General features: G+C 46.8%; 1 protein-coding gene across 1 annotated transcript in view; it reads left to right on the forward strand.

Moving 5' to 3' along the window:
* Window positions 1-25,411, forward strand: part of LOC126474855 (translation initiation factor IF-2-like) — a 96,068-nt gene extending 70,657 nt beyond the window's left edge. Inside the window, exons 2-3 of the mRNA XM_050102335.1 lie at window positions 21,042-21,417; window positions 25,192-25,411. Coding sequence (XP_049958292.1) covers window positions 21,042-21,417; window positions 25,192-25,411 — 596 coding nt within the window. The remainder of the gene's footprint in view (window positions 1-21,041; window positions 21,418-25,191) is intronic.
* The last annotated feature ends 677 nt before the right edge of the window (window positions 25,412-26,088 follow it).

The following is a 26,088-nucleotide window of genomic DNA, read 5'->3' on the forward strand; positions in this document are numbered from 1 at the left end:
TTGCCATCCGTGTGTACAATGGGAAAAGCGCGCCATCTATCTGAGTCTGAGAGAGGGCAGACTGTGATGACCCGGAGGCGCGGCACGAACATTTCGGAAACCGCACGACTTGTCGCATATTCTAGGAATGCCGTGATGAGTGTCTTCAACACGTGGCGAAACAAAGGTGAAACAATGTCGAGAAGTCTTGGAGTTGGCCGGCTACCCCTCATTACAGATGTCGAAGGTCGTAGGCTGGTCAGACTGGTAAAACAGTCAAGGCCACGAATTGTGGTGTAACTAACACAAGACTTTAATACTGGGCAGAGTATCAAGTATGACTGAATACACGGTGCACCGAACGCTCGTAACGATCGCCTCCTGCAGCCGATGATCCACGCACGTGCCAATGTTAACACCTCGGCATCGGCAATTACGACTGGAATGGGCACGTGACAATCGGCACTGGACGTTGATGGTGTGGCAGAGCGTTACATTGTCTGACGAAGCCCGACACCTTCTTCCCTGCTTTGATGGCAGGGTGCGAATCCGTCGCACTCCAGGGTAACACCCGTACTGCGGGACGGACTCAAGCTGGCGGCTGCTCCACTAGCCTTTGGGGAACGTTCGCGTGGGCATCGACGGGTGCTGCGGAGTTAGTGCAAGACGTCACGACGGCCAAGGAGGGCCAGGACGGCGCGCAGTCGCTGCTGGAGAGCTGGTTGTTCTTCATGTTTAAACGTCCCTCTCATTACAGGTACATACAACGAATATTGCACTAGACTACTTTTAGACTGCTCTATCGAATTGGCACGTAAAAATTGCGCTTTTTTTGTCCGTAACGGGAAACAAAACAACGGATTACGTGGACGCTGGTCGTCGTATAAAAGACGTCACGAGCAGTATTTGTTTGGAGTGACTCCAGTAACAGATTGAGGAGATGGACAATGTGAGGCGGAGGGGGACATGGGAAACGACAGGGGGACCAGGAGTTAAATAAATACGCCTAACTGCCATACATATTTAGAAATTGGGAAGCACTACCAGGTTCTCTTGTTCTTAAGTAAATGCTTCACTGCCATCCTGTCGTGTCAGATGTGTCTCGAGTTTTAACGATCCCTTCCATCATCATCGTCAGGAGACATTTCATGAGGCAGTCAAGTACTTTAGTGGACCGAATTGTGTCATGGAGACGTCACGAAGTCACGGAACTTCCATACGCTACCGGAGATTATGTCGGTGTCCGTGACTGAAGCACATGCTGATTTCGTCAGATGATGGATGACTCAGCTAATTTCTCTGTTGCCTTTCAGCAACAAACCCCCGTTTCTATGCACGACTAAGGCTGTTGCTACTTCTCTGTGGAGCATAGAGAGTGCTTTCGTGATGGTGTAACAAACTTTCAGGGACGATGCGGAAGGGCGAAATCCATCAACTTGAGCTAACTGACCATCGTCCGGAAACGGTGGAGTAAAAAGATATAAGCGAAAAGTTTTGCCTTAGCCTTACGCAGCAATCAAACTAAAGACCCGAACATCCGAGCAATGATCATGCCGTACAGAATTCTCGTTGTAATCCAGACAAAACGCAGTTAGCTCTTTATTCGCACGGAGTAATGGCCGCTATCGACAGGGGATCTCAAGTTGATTCCGTATTTCTACATTTCCGGAAAGCTTTTGACACCGTTCTTCACAAGCGACTTCTAATCAAGCTGCGGGCCTATGGGGTATCAGTTGTGCGACTGGATTCGTGATTTCCTGTCAGGAAGATCGCAGTTCGTAGTAATAGACGGCAAATCATCGAGTAAAACTGAAGTGATATCAGGTGTTCCCCAGGGAAGCGTCCTGGCACCTCTGCTGTTCCTGATGTATATAAATGACCTGGGTGACAATCTGAGCAGTTATCTAAGGTTGTTCGCAGATGATGCTGTAATTTACCGTCTAGTAAGGTCCGAAGACCAATATCAGTTGCAAACCGATTTAGAAAAGATCGCTGTAAGGTGTGGCAAGTGGCAGTTGACGCTAAATAACGAAAAGTGTGAGGTGATCCACATGAGTTCCAAAAGAAACACGTTGGAATTCCATTAGTCGATAAATAGTACAATTCTCAAGGCTGTCAATTCAACTAAGTACCTGGGTGTTAAAATTACGAACAACTTCAGCTGGAAAGACCACATAGATAATATTGTGGGGAAGGCGAGCCAAAGGTTGCGTTTCATTGGCAGGACACTTAGAAGATGCAACAAGTCCACTAAAGAGACAGCTTACACTACACTCGTTCGTCCTCTGTTAGAATATTGCTGCGCGGTGTGGGATCCTTGCCAGGTGGGATTGACGTACCGTAGTAATGAGTACGTTTACACGCACAAGTTTCACAAGGTGCCCGCCACCCAGTGTCAGTGCAGGCACGGCATCGTCTTACCAGTTTCCACACGGCCGCACGAGAAGAAATTACGTGGAGTGAGATCAGGTGAACCTGCTGGCCACCTCTTCTGGCTATCCATTTTCAGGAAGAGTCTGATCAATGTGCTCATGAACCCTAGTGCAAAGTTAGGTGGAGCTCCATCATGTTACAACATCCGTTGATGATTAACCAGTGGGATTGCCTACCCTAAAGTCTTAGCAACAACAGTCCCGCTACATGTACTGCACTGTCAGAACGATATTCGCTTGTAACTTTCGACTCGGTCGGTCGTTTGCGAACCAGCGTACCTTATTCCGAATTGATACATTTATCATTCTCCGTCATCTGTGAAAGTCTGTAACATCATCATGGAATCACCCTGTTTGTGTACATGTGGATAAGGTAAAATATGGACAACAGTTTACTTCCGTCAGATCCTTAGAAAAATTTTCCAGTAACTACATGATGAAGTTGAGTAATTTTCTTGCACAACATTTAAAAATATTCTACAATATCCACTTTGTTGTTATTAGTGCATACTTAACACGTTTTTAGTATTGTCATCGTTGTGTCATGGTTTAAGTTTATGGGCAGCTTCTATCGATTTATTTGGTTGTTTGAATCCTGAAGTTACAACATGTTCATTAGACCTCGGGATGAAATTCCTCCCACACTGAACAGAGAGTAACGGCTGCAGGCTTCACAGCGTGTCTGTTTTACCAGATGACTGAAACGTTGACATAGGCACCAGGCCCTAGGTGACGGTTTCCGCCATCTTGTAAACAGATCCGCTGTGAAGCCTGCAGCCATTACTGTCTGCTCAATGTGGGAGGAATTTTATCCCGAGGTGTGGTACTGAGTGGTGTCAGTCACGCTGTCTGGAGTTATTATAGCTGATAAGCCAAATGGCCTATTTAATGAGTCTCCAGGGGTCATCAGTCAGTACGAGCAATTACGTTTTATCTTCATTACTGACGAACAGACAGGCTGATGGAGTTCGTAAAATATGTAGAGACAACAGACATGTGAAATAACTAACAATGCTGAGATCTGGGAAACGGCAGATGAAAATGTCAGTTAATGCACGACACAGTCTGAATTAGTCGTTTCCCTATCCCTCTGCGAAGTCACACAAATGTCGGACGTTTACATTCGGAAGCAGTACTGATAGAGGGTAACACAGCGCAGACGTATGTAGACAACGGCAGTGTGTTGTGGCTCGCCGGCGTCTGGTAATGCAGGAAGAAAAAAACCACCGTTGCCTGTTACTGGCAGCATTGGTGTACCACGAAACGCAACGAGATTCTGCCGCTGACGCTTTCTGTGTTGGCGACTCAATAACAGTAGCTGTAGTTTTCTTCGAGCATTTGGTGAACGGACAGGAAGAGCATGTATTCCAGTGGCGACTTTTAGCGAATACTAGCGGGGGTGCTGCTTAAAAAAATTATTAGTCTTGATTTAAAATTGTGTTAAAGGAAAAAAGAATGAAAATTTGTTCATCTACTTGACAAAATACTAACAGAGCAACATAAAATATTTGTTACTTAATTTAGCATAAACTGTTAGAGTTCATTTACAAATGAAATCGATTCCTTTAATTTGTGCAGAAAGATGAACAATTTTATCCTCGACCTCTGGATGACGACTGAGGATGTTTATCTCCAGTGAAATTAACGCAAGCGCCTCCACCCTGTCCGAGTTCAATGTGCTTCTTAGAAAAGGTTTTAATCCTTTCCTTATTGTTGAAAAGCGCCATCCCGCTTCTGATGTAGGCATTGGAATCGTGGAGAGAATTTTTATCAGTACCATAATTTCACTAACAAGGGAACCTCCCCATCGCACCCCCCTCAGATTTAGTTATAAGTTGGCACAGTGGATAGGCCTTGAAAAACTGAACACAGATCAATCGAGAAAACAGGAAGAAGTTGAGTGGAACTATGAAAAAAATTACTAAAATATGCAAACTGAGTACTCCATGCGCAAGATAGGCAACATCAAGGAAACTACGTGCTCAGGAGCGCCGTGGTCCCGTGGTTAGCGTGAGTAGCTGCGGAACGAAAGGTCCTATGTTCAAGTCTTCCCACGAGTCAGAATTTTACTTTCTTTATTTTCGCAAAGTTATGATCTGTCCGTTCGTTCATTGACGTCTCTGTTCACTGTAATAAATTTAGTGTCTGTGTTTTGCGACCGCACCGCAAAACCGTGCGATTAGTAGACGAAAGGACGTGCCTCTCCAGTGGGAACCGAAAACATTTGATCGCAAAGTCATAGGTCAACCGATTCCTCCACAAGAAAACACGTCTGCTATATTCTGTACGACACTGGTAACGGCATGTGCGTCACATGAGAGGAATATGTTGTCGACCCACCTAACTCGTACACTTAGCGAATGGGTAAAAAGATTCTTCTACCTTGCCCGATTTAGGTTTTCTTGTGGATGTGATAATCACTCCCAAAAAAGTGATGAAAACATAAGAGTTTGTCACATAAACTGAAAATAAAAAATTAAACTTTTCAGTCGAGTGAAGACTTGAACCTAGAGCCTCTTGCTCCGGAGCTGCCCTGGCTAACCACGGGACCACGGCGCTCCTGCACTAACTGTGTCCTTAATGTTGCCTATCTTTGCATGGGCTACTCAGTTTGTATAATTACCTAATTTTTTTCATAGTTCCACACAACTTCTTCCTGTTTTCTCGATTGATCTGTGTTCAGTTTTTCAAGGCCTATCCACTGTGCCACCTTATAACTAAATCTGAGGGGGGTGCGATGGGGAGGTTCCCTTGTAAGAACATTTTAGCGTTGATGTCACAACCCCGCCCACGTTTCGTGGAGTAATTGTTTAGTAGTCTCGAAAAATATATTTATCCGTAACTTTTATTATGAATATTAACAGGTAAAACAAAGCGAGTAAGTCAAAAAATGGTTCAAATGGCTCTGAATACTATAGAATTTAACATCGGAGGTCATCAGTCCCCTAGAACTTAGAACTACTTAAACGTAACCAACCTAAGGACATCACACACATCCATGCCCGAGGTAGGACTCGAACCTGCGACCGTAGCGGTCGCGCGGTTCCAGACTGAAGCGCCTAGAACCGCTCGGTCACAACGGCCGATATATTAAATGATTTGAAGAGTGGACCAGAAAAATTTGGAAGAGATATAAGAGTTAATAAATGGGAAGAGCATAATGTTTGACAAAAAATATTTGGAAGAAATGCATACCATCTGGAAAAAGAAAACTAAAATTGTATAGCATAGTAGGAAGAGCAGAATGTTTCTATTTATGTGAACGCTTACCGATGAAGCTGGACAGAGAAGAGGTACTTGAAAGATGGAGTATTACAAAAATAACATGTGCAAGACAAACTACAGATGATTACAAAATGAGAAGTAATGGAATCTATGAAAATTTGCAAAAAAACTTAGAAGTAGTAGCAAAGCGAAGACTGACCTTCTCTGGATAACTCTAAGTGACTGAGGACGGACTAACGAAAAAATAATATTGCTGCGTTTCTAGAAAACAACAGAGACAATAGCGTTGCTCGTAAAAAGAAGAAAAAAACTAGTAAGAAACTGGAGCTAACAAACGGAAATAACGAGAGTCGTTTTTTAAGAAAGAATGGAAAGCTTTCAAGCCACAAGGAATACGAAATCGGAGGAGAGGGAAAGACCGCATGGATACATGATGGAGGGGTCATAGAAAAGTGGGAAACAACAAAGAGAGAAGAAGAACTTGTTACGTGATCGCAGATGGTCAGTGTGAAGATACGAACATGTCAGTATATGTGACTGTCTTTGAAAACAGACGTTTGCTATTCGTCTCTTTGGTCCTACGCTTGTGTGTGTGTGTGTGTGTGTGTGTGTGTGTGCGAAGATAAAAGAGAGCGGAAAGTAAAAAAGACAATCGAGGGACGCAAGAGGAGTAGGATAGCCATCCTACGCCACTGAATGCGGCAGTTCTCAGTCCGGTCGGGCCCGTGCAGTGGATCTCTGAATACTAAAACGCAGGCGAGCCGAACCGCTCCGCACTGCGCCACACCCCTGCGGTGTCGTTAGAGCTGTTTGTTGCTTAGGCAAAGTCCCGCGCCGCCCTCTTATTGGCAATAAGGCTGGCAGCACTGCAGCTTCGCCGTGCGGCCCAGTTTTTAAGAGAGGCTAATCCACGGGAGTCTCCGGAAAGAAAATGGGATTGCATCATTAGAGGCGCGCCGGCGCTGCCGCGCGGCAGAGTAACGGGTCCCGTCTTCCGTAAGAGGGCGGTGGCGAGCTGCTCATCACCGAGGGACGGGCTGCGGCCGCGGGCCGTGGCTGGGCCTGCCGTATCGTCTACACCGTTCGGTTGCGTAGGACAGCCTCGGTAGTGACGTCATTTTCGGTTCGGTAGCCGAATTTGCTATTCTGTACGCTACTGAGACCTATTAACGATCGGTCCACCTGCTGTACTGAGAGTAGAGGTTGAAAAGAGTAGGTGATAGCATCCTTGTCTTACTCCTTTTCCCAGTCCGATCCAGTTTGTACTTTCTCCTCTCACTTTAATTGAAACTTTTTGATTAAGATATAGTGAGTTTACAAGTCTTCTGATTTTCCTGTCCACTCTCTTTTCCCTCATTATAGTCGCCAGCTTGTCCCAAACTACATTGTCAAATGCCTTTTCAATCTCTACTTGGAAAATACGATTGACCAACGCTCATTACATGACAAAGGCGTAGAAATTGGAGGAAGAAGAGTAGGGTGTTTGAGGTTTGCTGATGACATGGTCCTTAGCCACAGGGGAAAAAGAACTACAGGATTTGGTGGTCACTATCAAAACTAACGGAAAAAATATGGAATGAAAATTAACACAAATAAAACAAAAGTATTGGCACTAGGAGGAAATTATGCTGAATGGAGAAATACTAGAACAGGTGCAAAATTTTAAGTATCTTGGAAGCAGGATAGACACCGACTGGAAGTGCACAACAGAAATTAAAACAAGGATAGCAAAGGCAAAATAGGCGTTTTATGAGAAAAGGAGAATTTTCTGCAGCGGTCTGGACAGAGAACTCAGGACGAGACTGATAAAATGTCTTGTATGGAGTGTTCTTCTATATGGCGCTGAAAGTTGGACTATGAGGAAGAAAGAGAAAGGCTGAAGGCTTTTGAGATCTGGACATGGCGGAGGATGGGAAGAATAAGTTGGACGGACAGAACAAAAAATGAAGAGGTACTGAGAAGAGTTGGAGAGAAAAGACAGTTACTAAATGTAATAAAGAGAAGAAAAAGAAATTGGATTGGGCATATATTAAGAAAGAATGACGGACAGATAAAAACAGTTTTAGGAGGTTATGTACAAGGGAAAAGGAAGCGAAGAAGGAAGAGATTCCAGATATTGGATGACATGATGGACGGTACAACATACAGCAGCCTTAAGATGGAAGCAATGGATCGCAGAAAATGGAGAGGCAAAGGACCTGATAATATAGCAGATAACTGGTGATGATGTACTGAGAGATGGTGAGACGACGGTAACGCCGTTCGTTTAGTGTGCTTCGATTGTGGAGACAGTTTGTTATTTTAGAAATATTGAGTGATTATTAATTTTGGAAGGAGTGATTACGTTTTATTGAAGAACCAACAGCATGCATCCACGTGGGAAGTGAGTTCATAAATGTTATAATGCATGCATTACAGCTGGGAATCATGTGGACATGGTGTGGGTGGTACTGTTATGAAGACAAGAGTAACGAAGGTAGGAAGGCAGCTCAAGAAAATGTGTTCAAAAAAATGGTTCAAATGGCTCTGAGCACTATGAGACTTAACATCTGTGGTCATCAGTCCCCTAGAACTTAGAACTACTTAAACCTAACTAACCTAAGGACTTCACACACATCCATGCCTGAGGCAGGATTCGAAACTGCAACCGTAGCGGTCACGCGGTTCCAGACTGAAGCATCCAGAACCCCACGGCCACTCCGCCCGGCAAACCGCTCCTAAAGTTCACGATGAACAATCGACTCAAAATTAACAAGATCGACAGATAATTTAAAATATCATACATGGGGACTGCGAACGCGTACTTTCCTAGAACTCGAGGAAGAAAACTTTTCTGAATGCCACTTGTTTATCCACAATGTGAACGCTAGGGAACGAAAGTTCCACTCGCGCAGCTGCTACGTCATGTAAGTGTGGAGCGGATATCCCACGTTTGATTCCCAAACAAAGTTCCCATCCGATTTATCAACATAATCTGCGGGACAAGCCGAACCCTTCTGAAATGCTCGACAGCATCTTTGTGGAGGGAGGGGGTGGGAGGGGGGGGAGGGGGAGTGTACCAACTGAGAAGGAAGGAGGCCCATAATTTGCCAGAGGAACAGCAGCTGTATATGAAGCCCATCAAAAAACTACGGCACCTGAATGTACTTACTTACAATTTCATTTTCTCCCACCATTCCCACTTATACGACCAACACTATTCACTGTACACACATTTTTCGAAATCAATAATGGGAATAGCGTGTCTGGAAGTTGCGCCAGCTGGCCGCTTTGGATATGTGGGGCTGCCCACACTGCAGTGCGCCGTGTCAGATGCGCAGTTGTCGAGTGAACGTGCCTGCAGCTGTGGTCAATTGTCTTTGATTGCCTGGCAAGTGGAGAGATGGCAACACGGCTCGAGCCCACCTCGGGAACTCTGATGCCTCACTGACTCGAGCCGAATGCCTTACGGAATTGCGCGGAGGCGCAGTTGCAGTAACCACACCACTGCGTGTGGTCATCGACCGCCAAAGTGACTGAACGATACAGAAAAGGGCTGCTGCCCACATACTGGAGTTGAGTCCAGTCTAGTGCGGCACAGCCCAGCCTAGGCTGCTTCCGCAACTGCAAGGGGCCAGTTCAGTGAAAGGGGCGGATGCTGAAGACTGCGGATTGAGTCGCTATGGCCGCCCCGCCAGTGGCAGCCAGCACTGACATCTCGCACTCGGTCTCTGCTTGCGCAACGACCAGTCTGCATCCCTGATTTGATTTGGTTTTATCTCATTTTACTTTTCCTGCTGTTCATACTGCAAGCGAACACGTGAAGTGTTTTGCCTAGGGATACGTAAAGTGGCCCTGTTGATTTGCCCTAATTAACTATTGTCCCCCAAAATAAAGAGTAAGGAAATCGTTAGCTGCGAAATTAAGCAAGAATCACAATTAATTCTCTTCATTAACTTCAAGTACGTATTAAATCACCTGACAAACATTGACAAATCAGAACTAATACCTCGGCAGTGCTGGCTAAATGAACAGGTGTCCGATTCTAACAAAAACGTAGCACTACAAGACAATTATATTCGTGAAGGGATATCGTGATTGCAGGGATGTTAGTACTAAAAGGCAGATAGCAGAACAGAATGGTATACATTTGTATCTCTGGCTGAAGTTGAAAGCAAATACTTCATAAAAAGTGTTCCGAATGAAGCTTAAAGTTAATAAAACTCAGTAAAAATGATTTGACTGTACCTATGTCTCATCTCACTGCTGCAGCTATGTCTCATCATCTTAGTCTGCAGGTGGAAGCTGAAGTAGATGCGAAATCAGCCGTTGGTCGCGTCTGCTACTAAGTTCAAATCGGCTGAAAATCTTTCAAAGTCCCTGGGTCATATGCTCTGAGAGGCACTCATCTACTCGGCTGATGAAGTGTGGAGCAGAAGTCTGGCACAGAAGGACGCTGGTGTTAAAAAAGCCTCGCTGCGAACTCATTTTGTACCAACTGCTTCTTAAACGGGAGACTCGTATTTTCGCGTTTTCATTCGTCACGTCAGTGCTATTGACTAACCTACAGATATTACAAGCGGCGACCATTGACAATATGCCTTGAAAGGAACTTGTCCTCTTCTCTGACACTTTTTTCTGGTTGATAACCTTTAGTACACCCCATAACACGTGGTGCTAAAGAACTGTGTCCTGTTCTCTTTCTGTCTTTGTCTACAGTCAGTGAGGTTGGACCTCGCCAGCACAGTCGAGTTGCTCTCATAACTCTTATGTTATCTATGTTACTCAGTCTTGGCTGATCTTACACTGCGTGAACCATTTGGTTTTTCTAGTGTCTGAGTACGGTGGCTTCTCACATCATCAGAGGTGGCCTAAATCTTGGGTTCCACCTCCACTTTTTTTGTCTTATCTGCAGAGGGCAGTGTATTTCAACCAAGTTCTAAACAGCCTCTGCTGGTGACTATGCACTACGGGCTGTCGTACCTGTATTGTTGCTCCAATGTCTGCGTCCAGCGGCGGCTCCACAAATAAAAGCCCATTGACTGAGTGACATTGACCCGTGCATCTGCGAGGTATTGGCTTCTGAGAATTCTCCTGGGGTGGGTTCCCAGTCCAGGAAACATAATCCACTTTGCACCGATTTACTTGCAGCTCAACTTAATGCGCTTCCAGACTGGTCACTTATTTAAGTGACTTAAGTGAACCACACAGTTAAGTATATAAATGCGAACTACATTAGTTGAGTACTGGCACTCACTGGTACTGATACACATCTCATTTATTGGTGTGGATTAATCATTTCAAATTGACAGATCTTTTAAACTCTTGTTTATATCAAGTATGAGTTGGAAAAAAATGGTCGCGTAACATTATAAGCAACAAACAGGACAGTTTCTGCACCTTCACTTAAAACGTCCGCTGTACCTCCGAGGATGTCTCCCGCAGTCGGAGACGAAACGTCAGGGGAGAGTTTTATACTTCGACCACAGCCTATCATCCCGGAAGTCTTAAGTGAAGACAATACCGGCCGTGGAAGCTTACATTGTATGAGTTTCTACACCGTTTCACCACAAAAGCGGCGTACAATTTGGTTCTCCCTCCGCTCTCTCCCTTCAGACATCAACTGCTTCTCCTTGGGCTTTATGGTTAAATAATGCCCACTTATTGACATTATCCGCAGGTAAAATACTTGATACCATTGTTTTTAGATATATATTAAACAGCCAGCATGAAAAATCTTTGCCGGCTGGAGTGGCCGAGCGGTTCTAGGCGCTACAGTCTGGAACCGCGTGACCGCTACGGTCGCAGGTTCGAATCCTGCCTCGGGCATGGATGTATGTGATGTCCTTAGATTAGTCAGGTTTAAGTAGTTCTAAGTTCTAGGGGACTGATGACCTCATATGTTATGTCCCATAGTGCTCAGAGCCATTTGAATCATTTTTTGAAAGAACTTTTAAATCAAGATACTATTTGACAAGTACAGTCCAGCAGAAAAAGGAACGCCAACGAAAGTAAAGGCATAGAAAAAAACGAGGAGACATCAGAATACATCAGAAAATACTTCAAAAACAGCTATATTTTGGAAAACACTTCGTTCATTTATCAATTGATGAATTTTTTTTTAATTGGTGTAAATTTCAAGCTCTTCAATAGTATTCAAATGTATTTTTGTTGTTAAAGGCCATAAATCTTTTAGCCCATCGTCTGAGTTTGGCGTGTTAGTGATACGCCAGGGCACACTGAACGAGGGGTAAGAGGGCAGGCATGTGAGGGGGAACTGGTCCTCTTACCTTCTGTTGCCCTTACCAAAAAGCTATGATGTTCCTCAACTGAACTCACTCCCTACACCGCAATACACACGTCAAAAAAGTCAGAACATGTGCTGCACACTGAAGAACAGCAAGAGCTACCCCAATTACATATACTTAAACACCTAAGCCATTCCCCTCCATTCTCCTAGCAACTGCATATGCCAACATGTTCAAGGTTTTAGAACCTTCCAGTAGCGCACTTTAAAAAAAATTGAAGCATTAAGTAAATGCGGAACATCCTACTCACGAGGGGAAAACATGCGACTGCTGTGAGTGAGTTCCTCGATTGCCTGGGCGTGGTTGCCTTAGGTCAGAGTCAACAGCTTCCCTGCATTATCAGCATCAGTCAAGCTGTGCAGCTTTGACGAAATTGCTGGGGTCAAGGACGCTATGCCACGGTACGCGCGGCTCCCCCCGTCGGAGGTTCGAGGCCTCTCTGGGGCATGGGTGTGTGTGTTGTCCTTAGCGTAAGCTTAGGGACCGAAGAGCTCAGCAGTTTGGTCCCAAAGAATCTTACCACAAATTTCCAGAATTTCCAAATTGTTGGACTATTTCACTGCAGCTGCATGCGACACTGGATTTGGTTCACACAGGTATGCCACCAGCATTTCACGGTTAATCTCTGCCGCACTTACACCTTCGCCGGCAAGAACCGGACTGTTAGCTTTCGAGTACGTTTCCAGTTGTGGCGCCGTTTCATTCCCACACTGTGACGCACCTGTTATCCGAAACGCAGCGGACCTGCGTCTGCAGGTAGCCCGTAACATGTGCTCTCGGATGTATTTGACATATGTTAAGGAATATAATTTAATTTTCAGTAAAATTTAATCTTTTGCTAACTCTAAAGCAGGTTATATTCGCTAATCCTCTCCTCGTATTTATTGTACTTATACTGACAATGTGGCACCTTCGCAATTAATTGGGTAAAAAAAAATGGTTCAAATGGCTCTGAGCACTATGGGACTCAACTGCTGAGGTCATTAGTCCCCTAGAACTTAGAACTAGTTAAACCTAACTAACCTAAGGACATCACACACATCCATGCCCGAGGCAGGATTCGAACCTGCGACCGTAGCGGTCTCGCGGTTCCAGACTGCAGCGCCAGAACCGCGCGGCCACTTCGGCCGGCCCGTAATTAATTATCGGCAGGAAAGTGCACCTGTCGACAGCTTATCTAAGCAACGAAAGCCTGTAATTACCCCCCCCCCCCCTCCTTCTTCTCCCCCCCCCCCCCGTCTTCCCCTCCCCCCCATGTTACCACTGATGTTTCATGTTGAGTTGCTATCCGAAAAGGTGCCACCACAGAAAATAAATGGCAAAGTTCGAATAATATCCTGCGTTTATTTAGACATATATGTCACATTTCACAAATAAACATATCCAACGGGACAGGCGATAAATAATAGTCCTCTGTGAGGAAGGTAAATACAACGCAAATGTCAGTTTTTCCACTTCAGTCGTCTCGTTTCGTGACTTCAGGACGCTAAGAGCAGAAAACATACGTTTGAAAATGAGGTTACGACATGTTTGAAGTAGAAGATATCCTCCGATTAATATGTGTTTTACAAACTGGCAGTGTGTTCCTTTCTGCTGATGACGGTGCACGGGACACTGGAAGAAGTTGTTTATTGGTCGTTGTGCGTTTTGTTGTGTAAACCGAAGCACGTTGCGCTCCTGGCGACTTCACATCACAGAGAGGTGAAGGTTTCAGCAGAAGGAGACCGAACGTTTCCGTGCTCCGTCTCAGATCTGGGGTCCAACCTCACCGCTGTCAGTCACTCGCTCCAGAGACTGCCAGGACTGACTTTTTATGACATGACTAGTTTCCATTAAAGCTGATCATTGATGATCTACAGGTCTAAAAATAAAACGGCAGCAGAAAAATGAATTAAATGTAAATGACATGTTCCGTCCCCTGTTATTAGCGTTACTGTCATTACATTATATTCGGCTGTCAACTCTTGTTATTTTGTTCTGTAACCTTCGTTTGTTAGATTTAAGTAACAGTTATCGGAAATATGTGTGTGTGTGTGTGTGTGTGTGTGTTATGTGGGTTAATGTTCTGGTAGTGCTTTTAGAACTGAGAACAGGGCTCCATTCCAGAGTGCAGCGCATTCTTATTTTTTTTTTTTCAGCTGTAAGGGGCAATAAAAAAATTCCCGTTTGAGGACGCTGCTGCAGCGTATAGTGAACACGCTGCGACTCCAGTGGGGATATGTAAACACCAACATCTAGGCGAAGAATTAGTGTGGCATTTGTGTCTTTCCTACCGGATGCCGTAAATGAGGAAACGTGAACCATGGCGACGTCATTACCAAGTGTATGCAAATAGATGACCAATGGGCTGTTATTCTTTTCTTGGCCGCCGAAGGACGAACACCGGTGGACACTGAAGTGTGTGGGGAAGCACGTCTGTCGAAGACCGCCGTCACGGAGTGGTGTGCCCAAAACCCGCGCTGGTCGCGGTTTGACGCGAGGCCCGCTCGATGTCGTAATGAGAAACTTGCGCCAACTCCAGACGGAAACACTGGATCACCCTCCTTGTAGTCCTCATCTCGTCCCACGCGATTTTCACGCCTTCGGTCCTTAAAAAATGGCCCTTGAAGGATCGACGATTCCTACCGGACGAGCATGTGCACCACGCAGTTACTGACTACTTCACGGTGGTTTACCGAACAGGTATCGTCAGCCATGTGTGTCGGTGAGATTATTGCCTCCGTGGTCACGGCGATCTTTCCTGATTGGTATACCGCCTTCGAACGGGAACTTCATGATCGCTTCTTATACTACATCTTTTCGTACATAGTAATCTTCTTCATTTGATATTTTTTATTATGTATAGTATATAATAATTTTCTACTACTCTGAGATTCTATGGAGTGTTATTGTTACATTTAAGGATTTTTACGTGTGTATTCATGTCTGTTGCTCTGTGGGTCATGTCCATCAGATTCTCTGCAAATGATGGATGACTTCTGTTACTTTTAGTTTCTTAGTTTTTTAAGTATTGTTTCATGTTGAGATCTCAAGATGATCATTTTCGAAACTAATTATGTCCTACAAATATAATGCGGTTAGAACAGCAAAAAAAAAAAGGAAAAACACAAATTGCAAACACTGAACAGTATTCGAAACTTGGAGTCTTGATACCAAACCCGTAAGTCTACATCTACAGCTACATTTATACTCCGCAAGCCACCCAACGGTGTGTGGCGGATGGCACTTTACGTGCCACCGTCATTACCTCCCTTTCCTGTTCCAGTCGCGTATGGTTCGCGGGAAGAACGACTGCCGAAAAGCCTCCGTGCGAGCTCGAATCTCTCTAATTTAACATTCGTGATCTCCTCGGGAGGTATAAGTAGTGGGAAGCAATATATTCGATACCTCATGCAGAAACGCACCCTCTCGAAACCTGGCGAGCAAGCTACACCGCGATGCAGAGCGCCTCTCTTGCAGAGTCTGCCACTTGAGTTTGCTAAACATCCCCGTAACGCTATCACGGTTACCAAATAACCCTGTGACGAAACGCGCCGCTCTTCTTTGGATCTTCTCTATCTCCTCCATCAACCCGATCTGGTACGGATCCCACACTGATGAGCAATACTCAAGTATAGGTCGAACGAGTGTTTTGTAAGCCACATCCTTTAATGATGGACTACATTTTCTAAGGACTCTCCCAATGAATCTCAACCTGGTACCCGCCTTACCAACAATTAATTTTATGTGATCATTCCACTTCAAATCGTTCCGTACGCATACTCCCAGACATTTTATAGAAGTAACTGCTACCAGTGTTTATTCCGCTATTATATAATCATACAATAAAGGATCCTCATTTCTAAGAATTCGCAATACATTACATTTGTCTATGTTAAGGGTCAGTTGCGACTAACTGCACCACGTGCCTATGCGCTGCAGATCTTCCTGCATTTCGCTGCAATTTTCTAATGCTGCAACTTCTCTGTATACTACAGCATCATCCACCAAAAGCCGCATGGAACTTCCGACACAATCTACTAGGTCATTTATATGGTCCCATAACACTCCCCTGTGGCACGCCAGAGGTTACTCTAACGTCTGTAGACGTCTCTCCATTGAGAACAACATGCTGTGTTCTGTTTGCTAAAAACTCTTGAATCCAGGTCTTACTTTGTTTATCAGGTGACAGTGCGGAACTGTATCGAACGCTTTCCGGAAGTCAAGTAAAATGGCATCTACCTGGGAGCCTGTATCTAATATTTTCTGTGTCTCATTAACAAATAAAGCGAGTTGGGTCTGACACGATCGCTGTTTCCGGAATCCATGCTGACTCCTACAGAGAAATGACATGATACGCGAGCAAAGAACATGTTCTAAAATCAAAGTCTGTAATTGTTATATCCTAGCCAGTAATGCCACCCGAGCCCGCTGCCAAAAAGGTTGGCAGCATCAAAGTCCGGACGCCGTCCGCATAAGCAGCGCCAGCGAGACAGGAAATCGCCGCAAGTCTGCGCGCGCCACCGCTGGCTTCTGGGTTCTTAAGCGCTGGAGTCGCGAGCGCTAGGACAGTTCTGTATTCGCCGCTCAGTTGTATACTCGCCACCGAATTGTGCACTTGCTAGTCAGTTGTGTGTTCATCGCAGCAGAGTTGTTGTTTGTCGTCAGCCGACGCTGACCTAGCCGCTCCGACTCGAACTAGACAGATTTCTGTAGACACGGAGTTCACTACTCTGTTTCTGTATCTTCGTTAATAAAGATAAGTACCGACTTTTATTTAATCAGAGTGTTTGGGTTTTCATCTTTTTGTTCACTGTTCCAGCGGACCGGTCGGCCCGCTATTAAAAGTGTGGCGGTGACTTCGTAAGCCGTTTCTACAGCGAATTGCTTGTCGCTACGAACGCCGCCACAAAACTGGCGACGAGGACTTCCGAACTCGTGTGCAGGACTGGTTCAACTTGTTTCTGGTTATACTAATTATAGCGATAAAATTTTGGGGGCTGGTTTAATTTGTGTTCACTATGTCTGCCGAATTACAACAGTTGATCTTGTTACAGAGTCAGCAAATACAAAGTCTGGTGGACGCAATCGCCAAACAAGCGGCTAATCCTCCAACACAAAAGGAACAAGCACAGGCAGCACCACCTTTCCGTGCTTTTGATGCATCACGAGAAGAATGGCGAGAATATTTCCCGCAGTTGCAGGCGCACATGACAGTCTACAAAATCACAGGTACTGAGCGGCAGCTTTATTTAATTTCCACTGCAGGCGTGGAAGTCTATCGACTACTTTGTAAGTTGTTCCCGGAATCCCAGCCAGAAGCTTTAGACTATGACGTTGTTGTTAACAAGCTTGCTGAGTATTTCGAGTCGCGAGTTCATGTGGCAGCAGCCAGATTCAAGTTCTTCAGATTAAAGAAACTGCCACATCAATCTAATAAACAGTGGTTAACAGATTTACGGGGCCTCACCCGTCAGTGCCGATTTAATTGTGTGTGTGGAGCTTCCTACAGTGATGTCATGTTACGCGACGCTATTACTCAAAACATTGCAGATTCTCGTATTCGTGCTGCTATCTTAAAGTTGCCTGACCCGTCATTAGAGACTGTGATGAACATCATTGAAGCCCAAGATACTTTTGACTATGCTGAGTGTGAGTTAGATCAGCCGTGTATTTCTCAAATTGCCTGTGCTAAGCAAGTTATGTCACGCCCGCGGCCCCACCGGCAGAGTCAAACTGTAAACACTAGCCGGCCGCGTCATGTTAAACACATTCGTCAGCCGCGTGTGCAAAATGATAGAGTTAAGTCTTGCCCTAAGTGTGTTCTTACTCATCCTCGTGAACGTTGCCCGTTGAGAAACGCGGTTTGTCACTTTTGTCAAAGGAAAGGACACATCCAGACTGTTTGTTTGCGTAAACGCAAGAACAATTCTAGTGCTGCCCAGCCCATGGATATTCATGTTCTTCAAAGCCAGCCCGCCCAGAAGGTCGCGTTAAAGACTCTTCCACGGTTCGTGTGGGTAATAAATTTGTTCGCAATAAGCCACCCACCCAGCCCTCTGCTATGCGACCCAAGCGTAATTCACACGCTGTAAAAAGTAATGTACAGACTGCAAGTGAAGCGGGAGTTGTTGTTCCACCCGCCCAACCCACGAGTTGTCGTAAGCAGCGAACACGCGCTAAACGCGCTGATTTTGTGTCTTCCGCCTCCACTGCACCGATCCAGAGACAGTGTAATAAACTATTTGTGAAGCTACGCATCCAGGATAAGACCTTCAATTTTCAATTAGACACTGGTGCGTCTGTGACTCTCATAAATAGTGCTACGTACGCGGCTATCGGCCGCCCTAAACTTTCAGCGGCAAAACATTCTTTGGCTACTTGTAGTGGAGAACAAATTCCTGTGTTAGGTGTATGTAGCGTGCCAGCCACATTCCGTGGCAATACAAAAACAGTTTCATTCACAGTGCTCCGCGCTACAGACAGTGTAAACATTTTCGGATTAGACTGTTTTGACTTGTTTGGCCTGTCTATCCAAGACAATGTGTTGCAAATTAATTCTGTTTTTGTTCCTCAAGACAGCATAACCGATTTGTGTAAACGATACAGTGACATATTTAAAGACGAACTAGGTTGTGCTGCGAACTTTGCCGCTCATATTACGTTAAAAGATAATGCTCAGCCTCGATTTTGTCGTGCTCGTCCAGTGCCTCACGCCCTCCGGGCACCTGTAGAAGATGAACTTCGTCGTTGGCAAAACAACGGTGTTATTCAACCCGTTTCAGCGAGCCAGTGGGCTTCTCCCTTAGTTATTGTAAAGAAACCGTCTGGCAAGTTACGTTTGTGTGCTGATTTTAAGTCGACAGTTAATCCTCAGACTGTCATTGATTCTTTTCCTTTGCCTAGACCGGACGAGCTGATGGATAAGTTAGGGGAAGCTCGTTTCTTTTCCAAAATTGATCTCCGTGAAGCATATTTGCAATTGCCCCTCGACGAGCAATCACAACAGTATTTTGTCATAAACACGTCGTTGGGGTTGTTCCGTTTTCCGCGTTTGCCTTTTGGTTGTGCGTCAGCTCCAGCTGTTTTTCAGCGTTTTTTGTCACAACTTCTGGCTAATGTGCCATCGTGTTGCAACTATTTAGACGATATTGTTGTGTCCGGTCGGACGCCTGCTGAACATTTCCGTAATTTGGAGTATTTGTTTACAGTGTTGTCTCAGGCAGGCCTACATTGCAACATCGATAAATGTTCATTTTTCCTTACGGAGATGGAGTATCTGGGACATGTTATTAATGCTCAAGGCATTCATCCCTCCCAGTCACATTTAGCAGCTATTCGTGATTTGCCCGCCCTCGCAATCTGCATGAATTGCAAGCAGTTCTTGGCAAATTGACATATTATATTAGGTTTATACCTAATGCATCACAGATTGCTGCACCGTTGCATCGTCTCCGCCGTAAGAATGTTCCGTTTGTGTGGTCAGCTGATTGCCAATCAGCCTTTCGGCAGCTTAAAGAGGCTTTATTGAATGATCGTTGTCTGGTCCATTACGACCTTAACAAGCCTCTGGTGTTAGCTTGTGATGCCACTTCTTTCGGCCTCGGTGCTGTGTTGTCTCACCGAGTCGGTAACACCGAACGTCCTATTGCGTTCGCATCTAAATTGCCAAACAAAGCTCAGTGTAATTATAGCCAATTGGACAAGGAAGCGTTGGCTGTTGTGTTCGGTGTCACAAAATTCCATCACTACCTCTATGGTAGACCATTCTATTTAGTAACAGATCACAAGCCCCAGACGTCACTGTTTCATCCGTCTAAACCAGTTCCTCAGCGGACAGCTCAGAGACTACAACGTTGGGCTCTTTTGTTATCACAATACCAGTATGAGATACTGTATCGCCCTACAGCTCAGCATGCAAACGCTGACGCGCTTTCTAGATTGCCGGTTGCTGCGGATGATGTCTCCGATTCCTCTGACGACTCTTGCCATCAGATTGACGCCGATGAGCATCAATCCCTCCGGGATTTTCCGATTGATTATCGTCAGGTGGCACGTGAGACAGCTACGGATCCTCATCTGAGTTTACTATTACGTTTTGTTCAACGTGGTTGGCCGTCCAAGGCAAAGGACATATCGGATCCTGTGGTTCGTCGCTATTATCCGCAACGTCATCTGTTGTCTGTTTCGCACGGAGTTTTGCTGTTACGCACCGAGAATGACCAGCTTCGTGTAGTGGTTCCCCAAGTGCTCCAATCCAAGGTCCTCGACTTGTTGCGTCAAGGTCATTGGGGAGTGGTCCGCACCAAGCAGCTTGCCCGCCGTCATTGTACATGGATCGGCATTGATAAGCAGATTACGCAGATGTCTACAGATTGTTCGACGTGTGCCGAACACCAAGCTGCTCCGCCTCAACGCTATTTTGAGTGGGCACGCCCTGCCGGTCCCTGGCAGCGAGTACATATTGATTTCGCTGGTCCATATTGGAATTCTCGTTGGCTCATCGTGATAGATGCATTTAGTAATTTTCCGTTTGTTGTGCCCATGCAGTCTACAACGTCTGCACAAACTATACAGGCGTTGACTTCAATTTTTTGTATTGAGGGTCTTCCAGAAGTTTTAGTGTCTGACAATGGTCCACAATTTACCTCTGCTGAATTTGAAAGTTTTTGTTCTGGCAATGGCATTCGCCATGTTCTTACTCCGCCGTTCCACCCTCAATCGAATGGTGCAGCGGAACGTTTTGTACGCACATTCAAGGATCATATGGAGCGCCTTCGTGCTACGCACTCTCGTCAGCAGGCCCTCATCACGTTCCTGTCGTCGTACCGGACCACGCCACGCGACGGCCCTTCGCCTGCGGAGCTTCTCCACGGCCGTCGTCATCGCACCCTACTACGGTTGTTGCACCCCCCGGATCGACCCGCCGCTTCTGAGCATCGCACGCGTTTTCAGCGCAACGACGCCGTGTTTTTCAGAGTTTATCACGGTCGCCGTCGTTGGGAACGTGGTACCGTGATAAGTGTCCAGGGTCGCGGTTTTTATACTGTTCAAGGAGCTACTGGGGTGCACAGGAGGCATCAGAACCAGTTGCGCCGCGCTGGCCGCCCGGATTCTGCCGCTCGTTCTTTGTCCACAGATTTGGTCCGCGGCGGGTTCCAGCCGCGCCTTCCGACTTCGCTGCCGCCCCCAGGGCAGCAGCAGCAGCCGTCGCCGCTACCACGCCGACAGCCCGTCCCGTTGATGCCTCCCGCGCAGCTTCATCCGGGAGCGCACCAGGTGGTCACTCCGGCGCCTGCGGTCCCTCTTCAGTCGCCACCGCCTTCGGAGCTGATGGACGTCGACCCCTCAGCCGGGCCGCCTTCCCAAGCGGTGGCTGTGCAGCCTGTCCTGCAGCCGCTTTCCTTGGGCACCCCCAAGGAGTCTGACACCGCAGCGCCTTGTCCGGCGCCCACTCAGCAGCCGTCGACGAAGCGTCAGGAGACGCTGCCTCTCTTCGTAGATCCCGACGCCCCGTCGCGTCCAGTACCAGAAGCTGCGCCCGTGGTCACAGGCGTGCACCCTGACCTCGGTTTTCAGTCGGTGTTTCCCGAGGCCCCGCGCAGCCAATGCTGGGGTGCGGACCGGGGACTGCCACCGACAACAGTCTCCGCCCCGGTCTCTTCTGCTACGCCTGCGGCCAGACCCCTCCCCCGCCGTCGACGCTCGCCACGTCATTATTCAACGACGGTGCGGCGATTTGGGGGGGACGAGTGTTATATCCTAGCCAGTAATGCCACCCGAGCCCGCTGCCAAAAGGTTGGCAGCATCAAAGTCCGGACGCCGTCCGCATAAGCAGCGCCAGCGAGACAGGAAATCGCCGCAAGTCTGCGCGCGCCACCGCTGGCTTCTGGGTTCTTAAGCGCTGGAGTCGCGAGCGCTAGGACAGTTCTGTATTCACCGCTCAGTTGTATACTCGCCACCGAATTGTGTACTTGCTAGTCAGTTGTGTGTTCATCGCAGCAGAGTTGTTGTTTGTAGTCAGCCGACGCTGACCTAGCCGCTCCGACTCGAACTAGACAGATTTCTGTAGACACGGAGTTCACTACTCTGTTTCTGTATCTTCGTTAATAAAGATAAGTACCGACTTTTATTTAATCAGAGTGTTTGGGTTTTCATCTTTTTGTTCACTGTTCCAGCGGACCGGTCGGCCCGCTATTAAAAGTGTGGCGGTGACTTCGTAAGCCGTTTCTACAGCGAATTGCTTGTCGCTACGAACGCCGCCACAAAAGTAATAATTTCTTGTCCATTTCTTCTTGTGTGTTTGACACGCATTTGTGAAAAATGTAACTACAGATAGCAGATGTGCCGCAGAGAGAGTTGCCTGCAGGTTCTGCCGTGATTTCGCCGGCCGGGGTGGCCGGGCGGTTCCAGGCGCTACTGGCTGTAACCGCGACCGCTACGGTCGCAGGTTCGAATCCTGCCTCGGGCATGGATATGTGTGATGTCCTTAGGTTGGTTAGGTTTAAGTAGCTCTAAGTTCTAGGGGACTGATGACCTCAGAAGTTAAGTCCTTTAGTGCTCAGAGCCATGTGAACTATTTCTTTGCGGTGTTTGCAGTCAGCATTCCACGTGGCTGGAATGTCGTCGTAAACTGGAGTGCTCTCCTAGGCGATAGTCGAACTAACCGTGTGCATGACACGTGTGTCACTGCATTTGATCGGGGCCAGATCGTAGGAGCTCGAGGCACTGGATGCTCCACCTCTGAAGAATAACACGATATCTTCTTTTAAACCACTTACTACTCATATCACTCACCGGGCTAACCAGCAAATTCGCAATTGGAGTTAACTATAGTCTCTTGCTAAGATTTCTCTCTTCTTTCAGTTTGCCTCCTCTCGAGGATCAGGGGGATGGAGGGCGAAGAGAGGTGCCGAGTCCGCAACAGCTCCTAGGGAAGAAATGGAAAGAAGGAAAGAAGCACCTCTTGGCAACTGGAATGTGTCATGCCTGGTGGCACGACTGGGTCTGGCCGCTCAAAGAGCAGCCCCGGGTTACAGAACTTGCCTGGCAGACTGTCGACGTCGGGCTGTCTTAGAAGGGCAGAGAGGCCGGCTTGGGAGCAGCAACAGCGCCACGGGGCTCCCGGATTGTAAAAGAAGGCCGCCTGGCCTAATGTTCCACACTTGGGGGACACACGAAACTACCGCGCGGCCACCAGCTTCTGCGCACCTACAGCAATCCACTGTCAAACTCCATTTTCAGGGCTGCAGTTTTGCTTCGAGTGGTTCCCGAAGGAGGGAGTGGTAGACTAGGATTTAGTGTCTCATCCGTGACGACGTCATTAGAAACGAAGCATTCTCTCGAATGAGGGAAGAATGAGGGAGGCATTTATCGCAAATCTCTTGCCCAATGTAAAGTCTCGAGCGACCGGAAAAAAGCGCAGGTGACGCCTGTATATAAGAAGGGTAGAAGGACGGATCCTCAAAATTACAGACCAATATCCTTAACATCGGTTTGTTGCAGGATTCTCAAACATATTCTCAGTTCGAATATAATGAATTTACTTGAGACAGAGAAGTTGCTGTCCATGCATCAGCACGGCTTTAGAAAGCATCGCTCCTGCGAAACGCAACTCGCCCTTTTTTCACATGATATCTTACGAACCATGGATGAAGGGTATCAGACGGATGCCATATTCCTTCCGGAAAGCGTTTGACTCGGTGCCCCACTGCAGACTTCTAACTAAGGTACGAGCATATGGGATTAATTCCCAAATACGTGAGTGGCTCGAAGGCTTCTTAAGTAATAGAACCCAGTACGTTGTCCCCGATGGTGAGTGTTCATCGGAGGTGAGGGTATCATCTGGAGTACCCCAAGGAAGTGTGCTAGGTCCGCTGTTGTTTTCTATCTACATAAATGATCTTTTGGATAGGGTCGATAGCAATGTGCGGCTATTTGCTGATGATGCTGTGGTGTATGGGAAGGTGTCGTCGTTGAGTGACTGTAGGAGGATGCAAAATGACTTGGACAGGATTTGTGATTGGTGTAAAGAATGGCAGCTAACTCTAAATATAGATAAATGTAAATTAATGCAGATGAATAGGAAAAAGAATCTTGTACTCTATTAGTAGTGAAGCGCTTGACACAGTCACGTCGATTAAATATTTGGGCGTAACATTGCAGAGCGATATGAAGTGGGACAAGCATGTAATGGCAGTTGTGGGGAAGGCGGATAGTCGTCTTCGGTTCATTTGTAGAATTTTGGGAAAATGTGGTTCATCTGTAAAGGAGACCGCTTATAAAACACTAATACGACCTATTCTTGAGTACTGCTCAAGCGTTTGGAGGCCCTATGAGGTCGGATTGAGGGAGGACATAGAGGCAATTCAGAGGCGGTGGGCTGCCGGAGTGGCCGTGCTATTCTAGGCGCTACAGTCTGGAACCGAGCAGCCGCTACGGTCACAGGTTCGAATCCTGCCTCGGGCATGGATGTGTGTGATGTCCTTAGGTTAGTCAGGTTTAATTAGTTTTAGATTCTAGGGGACTGATGACCTCAGAAGTTAAGTCGCATAGTGCTCAGAGCCAATCAGAGGCGGGCTGCTAGATTTGTTACTGGTAGGTTTGATCATCGCGCGAGTGTTGCAGAAATGCTAAAAGAACTGGGGTGGGAATCTCTAGAGTAAAGGAGCCGTTCTTTTCGTGAATCGCTACGGAGGAAATTTAGAGAACCAGCATTTGAGGCTGACTGCAGTACAATTTTACTGCCGCCAACTTACATTTCGCGGAAAGACCACAAAGATAAGATAAGAGAGATTAGGGGTCGTACAGAGGCATTTAGGCAGTCATTTTTCCCTCTTTCTGTTTGGGAGTGGAACTGGGAGAGAAGATGCTAGTTGTGGTACGAGGTACCCTCCGCCACGCACAGTTCAAAAATGGTTCAAATGGCTCTGAGTACTATGGGACTTAACATCTATGATCATCAGTCCCCTAGAACTTAGAACTACTTAAACCTAACTAACCTAAGGACATCACACAACATCCAGTCATCACGAGGCAGAGAAAATCCGTGACCCGCCGGGAATCGAACCCGGGAACACGGGCGTGGGAAGCGAGAACGCAACCGCACGACCACGAGCTGCGGACGCCACGCACCGTATGGTGGATTGCGGACTACGTATGTAGATAGATGTAGATGAATCGGATTGGCCTTCTGAAAGGAATCTTACCGGAATTCGCCTTAAGGATTTAAAAAAGATGGAGTAACACGTCGCTCGGTTATAGCATCTCGAGTGTTTTTCTTTTTCCAGGTTTCCCTTCCACTGTATTCGAGTCCCTGTGGCGCTGCAGGTTACGCGGCCAGTACCCAGCCTGTCTGTGGCACGAGTCCGCCCCCAGCGGCCGCCTCTATTAGGGGCGCTGTTCTCCTACAGGGCTGTAGGCGGCGGGGCGGGCGGGGGTGGGCAATACGGCGATTACGCGCCGCCGCCCCCGGGGCTTTGTACTGGCCGCCGCCGGGCTCTGCGCTAATTGCTATTAACGGCCTCCGCATCGGTTGCGCCGCCTCGGCAAGTGTCCGGCGCTCCTCTCCCTGTCGCTATTACGTAAGCATTCAACGTTACGGCGCGCTTACAACACGGCTAGCGCGCCGCCGAGCTCGCACGGGCGTAATAACGTTCCGTTCCTCAATACGGGACAGGCTACGCGTGAAATTCTCGTAGCTCGTCTCAGCGATCACAGTGATTTCCGATACGGTAGCCTAATCGATTTATGTGGTTTTCCGCGACCTGTAGTTACCTAAGAAAAACATCGTAGTTACAGAGACCACATATCGGCAGTAGTGAGTAAGGCATCCATAATACTGAACATACTAACAAGTACAGGAGGTACTAAATTCAGTCACTAGAGCGCACCGAAGTGTCGTATTCACAGCAATTTCTACTTCTGGAGTCAGCACTTTCACGTCGCGCAGCGCAGAACAGCTGTGCCTCGAGAGCGCTAGTGAGAATACCTGCGTCGTTTCCACCCACTTCAGTCGAGTCGTTACACAAGATGCCCCAAGAGGAATGATCAATATTGACGAATACCACAGGAACGATTACTCAAAGCTAAAGAGTCTAATAAACATGAACTCTAAAATGCACACTGTAAGAACTGTGACCACTTCTTCATCTTCAATGCTGTGCGACAAATTTCTTCTATTGGAA

The sequence above is a fragment of the Schistocerca serialis genome, chromosome 4, assembly GCF_023864345.2.
Source record: "Schistocerca serialis cubense isolate TAMUIC-IGC-003099 chromosome 4, iqSchSeri2.2, whole genome shotgun sequence".
NCBI classification, from domain to species: Eukaryota; Metazoa; Arthropoda; class Insecta; order Orthoptera; family Acrididae; genus Schistocerca; species Schistocerca serialis.